An 11,305-nucleotide genomic window follows, 5' to 3' on the forward strand; every position below is an offset into this window, starting at 1 on the left:
GGTACCATGTTGTGCCATGTTGAACCTATCCAAGAAACCCTGGCAGTAATCTGAGGGCTGTTTCAGTCTGCACATTTGCACCACAAAGACAAGAAAAAAAGCAACCTCTGATATTTGTATTGTAATCCAAAGGGGATATTGTAGATTTAACTGTACAGCCTTCACTGCACAGTAAACCAGCCTCAGGCATCCTAAATAGCCAAAGCTCATTTTCTATCCTTTCATTAAAAGCTGACGTGTCTCTCGCATCTACCATCTGGAACTTTTTATAACATCCCCTAATCGACGGAGCCGCTCTAATCTGAATACGTGACACCGAAATAGTAAGCTTCCTGGCTCAGGTAATGGCACTGAGATAATCATTGTGTTATTAAAATGACACAAAATAAAGTAACTCGCTGCCTTATTAAAGTCCTGAAGGGTTCAAAGCAGCTGATTTCACCGCAGCTGCGTCACTTTCTGTCAGTCGTTCTGCCATAGATGATGATCGGTGTAATATTCAGGTGCATGGGAAGCAAAAGGCCTTATTAAATATTTTATCATGGCAAAACTAAAGCGCACAGCTTTTAACATCCTGACGCGGCGTTTCAGCGAGTTAAGAGTAGTGTTTCCACTGTGAGCATGTACTTTCAGCAGAAACTGCAGGGGTTTCTTTTCGTGGTGTATAAAAGCCCTGTGCTGTGCTTTGTGTGGCTGCCATCTTTCTGGAAAAGGGCCATATTGCATCAAATTCCAATAAGACATTACCAGTGTGATATATGAAGCTAAAGGAAATCCCTCAGCTGTAAAGTGAAAGGTGACACTTTGTTAATTGTGGGGAATAGATGCACACTAACAGCACCCCAATCACAAGCATTTCAGGAGTGTTATAATAAACATACATATTTTTCTCTAATTAATGATGAAAAATGTATTTTTATATTTGTATTGTAAATAATTGTTTAAATTAAAATGAGTATGCCTTTCCTATTTAAAAGCCTGGGCCTTACAAAACCTGCTACTTTAGGTTCTACTTTAGCTGATATGAAATGTTCATTTTTTATGAAGTCGATTCCAGTTGAAAAAATGCTACTTCTCACTTTTTCATTATGCCTTTCATTAATTTCAATGATTTGCTGCCAATCTGTACTTTGCTTGATTGAATGATAGATTTACAATCCCCTGAATTTCAAATTCCCATCTTTCCTCCGTTGACATAACAGCAGCATGTTGCAGGAGCAGACCAGTACCCCACCTGACTTCACAGGCGAATAGCCCCTTGTGTGGCGAGGCGATGATTCGTGGGCATCCTGTTTCTCTTGATCTGCTGCTGCTATGTGATAGCTGGAGTTTTATTCCGTGTCTCAGTCAGCAGACATGCTGCCTCCCCTGCCAAACATTAGGAGCTGGCCTTACAGCAAAGACGGCCAGAGGAAACAGCTCGCTGCTATCTGCATCTGAGTTCAACTGGGGTTGAATGCTCATCATGTAGATCTTGAGGAATGAAACCAAGAACTGTTAGATTACTTGTCGAGGCCACCTTTAATTTCTTCTTTGGAGTTATTAGTTACCAAGAGGCTTGCTAGCAATGTTCCCAATAATCTTTCTGGTGATGCTGCTTCCCAAAGGTGAGTCAAACTTAAGCCTGTCTTCCTTTGGGGAAAAAAAGAGACCTCTCCATTTTGCTTTTAATTCATTAGACTAGATTATATCATTTAACTCAGGTTTACATTATTTTTCATAACTGTATAAAGTCACAAATGCTTGCACTTTTACCACCTATAATAGTTTAAAATATTTTCTTCACGTGGCCTTAAAATGTATTGTTTTAACAAATGGCAAGAAAAAGTAAACCAATCATTTGTGACTAGAAGGAGCTAATTTAACCTCCTGCATGTTGACAGATGACCACTTGTGTCTCCTCTCAGTGATTCACTCTGCTCAGGGTCACTATGCCCAGAAACTCCTGAATGATTTGATGGAGAACTACTCCAGTGCCCTGCGGCCTGTGGATGACACAGACAGAGCCCTCAACGTCACCCTGCAGGTCACCCTCTCTCAAATCAAAGACATGGTGCGTGCTCTCTCATCAGCAAGTCTTGGTTCGTGTGCGACGCATTCTGGTTAAAGGCGAGTTATAAATGGAAGAGGTTAATTATGTCCACGACTAAAATTAAACACCTCACTGAGAGTCATAGCATTTCTTTTAAATAGTCTAGCTGCAGAAACGTAAAAATACACTTTCTGTTTTAGTGGTTAAGGTGATTTATGCACACAAACGGGGCATCAGCATCTGATTTATGTATGTTGAATAATATGTGGTAATCACGAATAGCGTGTTCTGCTTACAGCATTACTGTGCAGTCAATAGTTGGCATATAATGTATTGGCCAATACATTAGCCACACTGCAGTAAAACTGACATCGATTTAGCAGAAAACATGCAAATGCGAAGAACTGAGTTTTTTAACTTGACACTGAGCCCAGCATGAAGGAAAACATGGAGGTGAACAGACCTTTTATTCTTAACGTTGTCCATGACCTCCTATTGTACAAATCGACCGGCTGGTGGCTTACACGGCTGGGTCAGGTTCCCGTTTGGGTTCAGTGCTGCGTCACTCACTCCACAGTGAATTGCTAATTCACTGTGGAGTGAGTGTGGGTTTGGGCGTGCGTAGTTGAAGACACAAAACCAGCTGCTGAATGTAATGTTTCCATATAATATCTGGGCATTTGTTGTCGTCACTCTGTCATACTTTGGAAGAAACGGATGCGAGCCAGACAGCAAATGAGTGTGTGTGCACCCTGGAGTGTCCTGTTACCAAAGCGGTTATGTGTTCCCCCAACCTCCTGTACTGTGCTCATCCACCTGATATTGACAGACGGGTCTGGATTTCAGCCACTGTGAGGCTTTGTGTTTGTCCACCTGGTGTTGATGAGCAGTGAACCGAGAAGATCAAGAGGGATTTTTTTCTTACTGTCTGTTGTGTGTAGATATACAGTTATAAGACACAGTAACTGAGGCATGTGCAGAAAGTCATAACCTCTTATAGACCTTAAAAGTTTTTAGCAGTTGTGGATTTGACATTGGGAGTCTAGTGTTAACTGGTAACTGTAACCACTCATCAACAATTAGTTCTTCTAAGCATCCGAGTGAAGATGCTGAGAGAAATTCAAAGTTATCAAAGGTATCTTTGATGGAAAAATAGAGGAAGTATTTAATGTTAGGCTTTGGGTTATATGACAGCAATATGCACACGCTGCAAGAGTCAAAAATATAAAACTAAAATAAGGCCATATCCTGTCAGAGGACGGTAACCATAAACAGGCCTCAAAACTCACCACAAACTACTAAAGGAAAAACAAGCTGTAGCTGGTGTTTTTCACAACTGCCATGACATGACCATCAGTGGTCATGTCATTCTTGCAGATTGCAAGCATGCACTATGTCACATGGTCTAAAAATATCCCAGAGCTCTAAGCAATGTGGAACTATAATAGAGAATTTCTAAATGAAGAAGCTGGCAATAAAGTTTCTGCAAGGTGTGATATACGTCAATGAGGCAAATACCACAGTTCCTCTTTTTTCTGTCAGTTTCTTATTATTTTCATGTAGTATAAATTATAAATTGAAATGATCAGTGCAATAACATTTAATTTAGCATTATGAGCTGCAGGGATCATTGTGTGTGTGTGTGTGTTTTTTTTAATATCTTCACACTTAAAGTAATCAAAAACAAATTCTCCCAGAGGCACCAAAACGGTTGCATGCTAGTTTGTGTTTGCATACATTTGCAGGTCCTTTTTTGTGACTAGTATGACTGTGACCGTAGGATGAAAGGAACCAGGTGCTGATTGCCTACCTGTGGATTAGGCAGACGTGGCATGACGCTTACCTGAAGTGGAATAAGGAGGACTATGATGGACTGGATGTGATCCACATCCCTAGCAGCCTGGTGTGGAGGCCTGACCTCGTCCTGTATAATAAGTATGCTCACATAGATGAATTTTCCAGGAATGCAGAATGTGGACAAATCTTCTTGCTGCCATTAATGTCTCTTATATTATAATTCAATATAACGTTTATTCACAATGTTTAAAGACTACATGGTTATCTTTAAAGACTACTTGTGAGATTATAAATACTAGCAATTAGCAACAGAAGACGCTGAATCTGACCACTGTTTAACCAAATCACACACATGACTTGCCAGTTAGTCTCAACTTGTTTTCCTCCTCTAGAGCTGATGATGATTTCTCTGGGCCCATGGACACCAACGTGAGGCTGCGCTACAATGGGGAGATAACCTGGGATGCTCCTGCCATCACCAAAAGCTCCTGCGTGGTGGACGTCTCCTACTTCCCCTTTGACAGCCAGGAGTGTAACCTCACCTTTGGTTCCTGGACTTACAATGGCAACCAGGTCTGGAGAAATACTGCCCATCTACCATACCTTGTTTAACAAAATGTAGATGGAACAACATGCTGTGGAGGATAAACCCATATTGAGTCTGTGTAGCTTACATTTCCTTTCAGGATAGTGGCAATCTGGGTCACCTAAATTTACCAGGCCACTTAAAATGGTTAAATAACACAAGACCCAGCTCTTGCTGTGACTCTGGCCTCTGTGTTAGATCAGAGAGTAACTGAGATTGACCTTTTTGACATGTAGATCAGGTACACATTGCTCATTGTATTTGTCATCATTCATCTGTGTATACGTATACATAACGTTTTTCTCAGTAAATGTGTCCCTCCCCTCTATTTCCAGGTAGACATCATTATGGGCATGGACAGCGGTGACCTGTCAGACTTTGTGGAAAATGTTGAGTGGGAGTGCCGTGGAATGCCGGCCACCAAGAATGTAATAATGTATGGTTGTTGCTCTGACCCGTATCCAGACATCACCTATACAGTACTCCTGCAGCGTCGCTCCTCCTTTTACATCTTCAACCTCCTCCTCCCCTGCTTCCTCATCTCCTTTTTGGCCCCTCTGGGCTTCTATCTGCCTGCAGACTCTGGGGAAAAGGTTTCCCTGGGGGTGACAGTTCTTCTAGCTTTAACGGTGTTCCAGCTCATGGTGGCTGAGAGCATGCCGCCCTCAGAAAGTGTGCCTCTCATAGGTAAGAAGGTTTTGTTTTTTTTTAGAAATATATTTAATAACTTGTTTTTGTTGCATGGTTTATGTTTCTGTCACTCTATTATTAAAAAAAATATACCAGAAATCGTACAGGCATGCATAATTAACAACACTAAATTGTAAGTGTTGTTGCCATTGCACATTGCACTTTTTTCGATGGAATATCTAGGTTGTTTTATCAGGCTTATATTATATTATAGTATTTTTTTAATGAGTGTACGTGATGTGTTGGTTGTATGTTTGTTGTTTGTTTTGACATACTGCGAATCAATTTCCCATCAGGGACAATAAAGTTACCATTGACCATTGACCATGGTCCAAAAATGACCTATGATCTAGTGATGCATTGGTATGTTTTTAGTTTTCAAATTAAAGGTACCCTTAGGAATTTTACTGTTAAAACTTGGGCCATATTTATCTATGTAGCAATGTAGCATAGCACAAGGTTACACCTTTAAGGGTCACAGGGGCAGACACTGAATGAGAGGCAGGTGTACATGCTGGAGAAGATGACATTCCATATGTTACAGGACGAACATGTCCAAATATTTATAGCACACCCTATAATCTGACCTGGAGTTGGAAATTTTTAAATGTGAACAAAAAGTATTTGCTCGTCTGCTTTCATATGCATATGAACTTGAGTGACATCCCAATGCTAATCCATAGGGTTTAATAATGATGTCGGGCCACCTTCTAGTACCTACAGTGTGTTAATGGTCATGGACTTGTCTTCCATCTGTTTTTTGTTCCTTCCTGTTACACAGGGAAGTACTATATCGCCACTATGACAATGGTCACAGCCTCCACATCTCTCACCATCTTCATCATGAACATTCACTTCTGTGGTGTGGAGGCCAAACCAGTTCCACACTGGGCAAAAGTCCTCATCATTGACTACATGTCAAAGATTTGTTTTGTTTATGAAGTGGGTGAGAACTGTGCCTCTGCCTCGTCTTCGTCTTCTCGCTCCACCCAGGATGAAGTCCGTCACCAGCAGTTCAACACTCACATTCATTCAAATGGTAAACCTGGTAGGCAAAGTAGCCGAGAGGACCGGCATAGCGACAAGTATCCCAGATCCCAGAGCTCCAAGCTGCAGCAATATCCAAGAGTTCAGCACCACATCACCAGAGATGAGAGCGCCCACATATCTACTTTTGAACCCGGAAAGTATGAAAGCTCTAATGGTAAAATTCAGATAAACGACTACTATAAAGAAGACCATAAGGTGCTGTATTGTTCTGAGGACCAGAAGATTCCCTGCTGCCCTGAGGATAAAAAGCCTCTACCTCAGGGTCCCACTGTAACCTTTGGCCCCTGTGTCTTCTGCACCCATGGCAGTGGCTTCGCTGGTATGGACACTAAGCTAGTGCGCAATGTTGAGTACATAGCAAACTGTTTTAGAGAGCAGAGAGCCACGTGCGCCAAGGGGGCAGAATGGAAAAAGATAGCTAAGGTCATGGACAGATTCTTCATGTGGATTTTCTTTATCATGGTTTTCCTCATGAGCATCCTCATCATCGGTAAGGCACCATGACCAAACTGTGGTTCTACAGATTTTTTTTTAAAATTTGCATATTTATACAGAAGGTCAATTGGGACTATTTTCCCTTTTTTTCTAAACAAATGGGACAATCAAACATATGTGAACTTTCCAGCTTTTCTTTATTAATCATCGAAAAAACAAATTTCAGCTGTCATTCATTGTTTTGTCCACACGCATTCAAGCCACTCTGCATTCCTTACCTTTAAAAATATGTTTAACCTATTATGTCTTCAACACATAATGATTTCATGTACTGTACATAGTGATATAAGTTTTTTGTTGTTGATCTAAAACGCAACAAAATAAGCCAGATCATGACACATTCAGTATGTGCAGGCAATGCCAAATAACAGATCTATTGAAACCACAGTTCATAACTCATTGCTTTCAGTTTACTTCATCTCGTTAATACATTCGATTTTACTACTTTGTCAGCTATACAGTCTATAGCATCTCAATGTGTAGCTCGCTACAGCCTCCATCAATCATACCTTTGATGTAGGAGTACTTCATCATTTGACCATTGAATACATTTGAGGGGATCAGCTGTCAAGTTAAAATATGACCGGTGGAGACAGCACATGTCTTATTCACAACTGTGTAATCAGACGCCTGGGGCCGAGAGACGCAGCGCCAGTGCTAGCTCCTGATCGGCAGAATCATTTTTCTGTTCAAAATCATCCAGTGAATAGTTAATGAGCAAGCTTTGTTTGTAGCACAGCCAGGGCCGTCAGGATGTAAGGTAATATGGAGCATCAATTATGTAACACAATGTGCGCACTCTGACACCCCCGTTCTCCCGAAGGCCCATCCCTTTAACTTTGAAAGTCAAGTGAATGTGTTTGTGTGTGTGTGCATGCCTGAACACTGGAAAGCCAAGTAGAAAAGGAAGAAATAAAAGAGGTTAGGGCAAAAGGAATGCAGGAAAAATGAAAAGCAATCAATAAGAGGTTGAATGCAAATAATTGTATTCATTTTCTGAGCCTTGTATAATTGAAATTATTTGCATTTTTGCTGAACAATACAGTTACTCATACTACATTTTACATGGAAATAGTCTCCCAGAGTTCTCACCATAATAAATAGAAGACGTATTATGGCAATTCTATAGTTTAATACTTCCTCAAAGCAATAACTGGTCTATCTCAGTTTACTTTATAAATGTCCTAGTTTGTTTCAGTTCAGGGATGAAATTAAAATACACACTACAACACTCAAGCTGAATGCAGCGATGCATTATGTCAACTGGCACAATGAATGCCCACTGATATGTTTTAATAACTTTGGACAACATTAGAGCCTTGGGCCAACACTTTGAAATAAACTTGCACTTTAGTAAAATTACACTGTGATATACTTATTTAGGCGTGTAAATGATGGCTGCTTCTTCTTCGTATGCATTCTCATAAGTTTTCATTATTCCTGCTAAGAGCTGCAAATATGAAGAAAAATGAGTCGTATTCTTTAATTTCACATTACCTTAAGCTCACAGTAGAGGGCGCTCACTTCCCGCATACCATTGTAGTGGTGGTGGATGCCCCAAAGCTTACTGTTTGAAGCTGCATGTGGCAACAGAAGTGTACAAGATCTGCAGCTCAGAAGCATCCCCACTCATTTTTCATCTTCTACAGAGACCCGCTCACATAACTTCACTACTGAGAGGAGGCAAAAAATATTTGGAGAGTATTCATTCCTCTGGTACTCTGGGGTAGAGTATGGCAAGTGGCTATAGCTCTGTGTCTCACTCACTTCCATTCTGTAACCAGTTCATTAATTTTATTTGACCTGGAGGCTAATAATTAAATTAATTTTCTAAGTAAAAAGGTTTTAGCAGTAGGTGGCATAACTTTTGATTGTTCTGTGGGCTCTGTTTGACAGAATTTGATGGAGATGGTGAGATAGTGTTGTGTTTTTTCCCTCCACCTCTCCAAAGTGATTGTCATGGTGAAGCGGAGAGAGAGGTGAACCATGTAATCTGGGCAGGCTCAGAAGCTCAGGCACTCTGGGAAACAATGCTTGGGAAATTACCAAGAGCCTGGCACAATTTCACTTGAAAGCATTATTTATCTTTAGGTTGTTTTGTACAAAACAACAGAAATACAAAAATAAGGATCACTGTGATACGGTTATTTCACCAGTGAAAAGTAACTGCTTTCATGGCATTTTGTACTACTTTGAGACACTTTACAAAAGCCTTTATGCATCTAATGCATTTTAAAGACTGCACCATTTCTGTTTAATAGAGCTTTACACAAATTACACACATAAATCCATCCATCCATCGATTTTCTTTTACTTATCCATTTCAGAGTTGAGGAGGGAGCTGAAGCCTGTCACAGAGCGAGAGGCAGGGTACACCCTGTACCGGTCATTAGTCTTATCACAGGGCTCAGTAATGACATATAATAAATGTTAATCATTAATCTTTGATGTAAATTCATCGTTTACATCAAAGGAATTACAAAAGACCAAATACCCCACAAATACAATTAGCAGTTTACATCCTGTATGGGCGACTTTTGGAAAAAAAAAAGGAGGATACTTTTATTTATTGTATTTGTGTGTAGCAGGGAGGATCTGTTCTGGGTAAATTACAGTAATGTCTCTTAAAATGTTTAATAATTGTGAGGTGTTGTAAACTTGGACGTGCTCTCAGTAGAGTCAGATTTAGTGTGTCATAGAAAAAAATGGATTCTGTCATTGCATTTAAATACAATGGTCCTCTTGGTTATTGTCAGAGCTATAAAAATGAATGGTGTAGACTCCTGTCTTCTTTGAAGTATAGACAGCTCCCTGGATGAATGGGCAGGGAGGGATGCTGAGGCTGACGATCTCTGATGGATGTTCATGACCTTTGGCCACAGTGTTTGAACCGGAGTGCAGAGAAAGCGATCAGTTGAATGTAGACAATGCTGACATGTTACTTGTGACCCATCTGGTGCATTTTTGGGGCATTGTCAGCTGTTCATTTTTGTCAAAATACAGAATACTATACAAATCCTTCAAGACAGAATCTGTCTGGCACCCTTGTAGGTGGCCTATTTAAATTAAATGGAGAGATCCAAAACTTTAATGGTCACAGTAGATAAAAATGTCAAGCGCAGATTTACCATTCTAATGTAAAACAAATAAATAAATAAACCAATAAAATTTGAGTGTGTTTGTTACAAATAACCTGCATTTATTTGGCATACGATAAACAGTACTGTGCCAAAGTCTTCATTATTTCTTTATATATTGCTAATATAAATCACTGCACAGGAACATGTATTCATAAATAGAATGCAGCATGTAAAAACTTGCTGCCATTCTAATGAGCTTGAAAATCCATAATTGGTATGAGCATCCTCATTCTCCAACACAGCCACAACTCTTTTTTTGGCAAGCTTTCTTATCATTTCTTTAAGTAGTCTTCAGGAGTAGTTTTCCAGCCTTGAAGGACAATCAAAGCTCTTCTTTGGATGTTGGCAGCCTTTTGTTCTGTTCTCTGTCAAGATGATCCCAATAATGCTGAAGTCTGCACTCTGGGGAGTCCAGTTCATGACTGATGGTGTTCCTCTGTGTATGTTTTCTAACTACATATGCTTTTTCTGCACCTGTAGTGCATTTAGGAACACTATCATGCTGAAAACACTGAGTCATTGGCAATCAGATTCTTTCCAGATGGTATTGCAATCAAATTTTGGAAAATCTGACAGTACCTTTCTGCATTAATAATTCCATTAATGTTGACAAGATCCCCAACACCAAACTCTGACAGAGCCTCTGAGTAGACACTGACTATTTGTACCTTCTCCAGACTTCTTCCCTACATATTCATGACGATTTGTACCAAAACTTTGCAAATTTGCATCATCAATCCATAAGACCTGTTGCTGCTGATTTTCAGTCTAGTTCTTGTGTAATTTAGAGACAGTAACTCACCATTAAGATCATTCACTGGTGAGTTTTCAGAGAATGAAGACCAGACGCGTCTCTCAGGTCCTGTTTCTTCTCTAGAATTTTTTTTCCCTAATTCTTAAGGCCATGACTTTCAGGTAATTCTCATCTGCTGTAGATATTTTTTATTTATTTATTTATTTATTTATTTTATGTCTGCCAGATCTTATTTTGTCCTCTATTTGTCCAGTTATTTTAAATTCCTTAAGCACACTGCATACCATGCCACTAATAGCTCTTTGGGAATTACCTTGTGTATGTAAATACTATTTTATGTCTCTCAAAGGCTTTGTGTTGGCATTTTTTGTAGATTTAACTAAACAAATGGAACAAATGATGTGTTTTTTGATGAGCTGCTGGTAACAAAGTACCAAAAGATTTACTAAGTTGTCTGTTATGTGTAGACACAACACTTGATTTGAGTGTCTTTTTGTGCTTGAATGAGTCTGTGTTAAGTAGCGTAACAAACAAGCAAAAAGAACAGGACTGGACTGAACATGAACAGAAACAAAAAAGCAGTTACATACAAAGAAAAACTTCGAAAAAACTAAAAAAAAAAAGGTCCAGCTTATACAAAAGTATACAAAAAACATCATATGAGTTATTAAGTATTAAGACTTAAATGCAGGGCAGCACAGAGAGAAATTGAAGGTGGCAGAAAGTCCCCCCCACCTCCCCAGGGGGCAAAGGAACCAAGG

The 11,305-nt window shown here is 39.8% G+C and overlaps 1 protein-coding gene across 1 annotated transcript; it reads left to right on the plus strand.

The window, feature by feature from the left end:
- Positions 1-1,307: 1,307 nt before the first annotated feature.
- LOC113029448 (neuronal acetylcholine receptor subunit alpha-9-II) lies at positions 1,308-6,853 on the plus strand. The gene is made up of 6 exons (XM_026180308.1): positions 1,308-1,607; positions 1,908-2,053; positions 3,813-3,967; positions 4,222-4,402; positions 4,751-5,102; positions 5,887-6,853. The coding sequence occupies exons 1-6, from the start codon at positions 1,568-1,570 to the stop codon at positions 6,657-6,659; spliced, it is 1,647 nt and encodes a 548-aa protein (XP_026036093.1). The 5' UTR covers positions 1,308-1,567; the 3' UTR covers positions 6,660-6,853.
- The last annotated feature ends 4,452 nt before the right edge of the window (positions 6,854-11,305 follow it).

This window comes from Astatotilapia calliptera, chromosome 2 (genome assembly GCF_900246225.1).
Source record: "Astatotilapia calliptera chromosome 2, fAstCal1.2, whole genome shotgun sequence".
Classification (NCBI taxonomy): Eukaryota; Metazoa; Chordata; class Actinopteri; order Cichliformes; family Cichlidae; genus Astatotilapia; species Astatotilapia calliptera.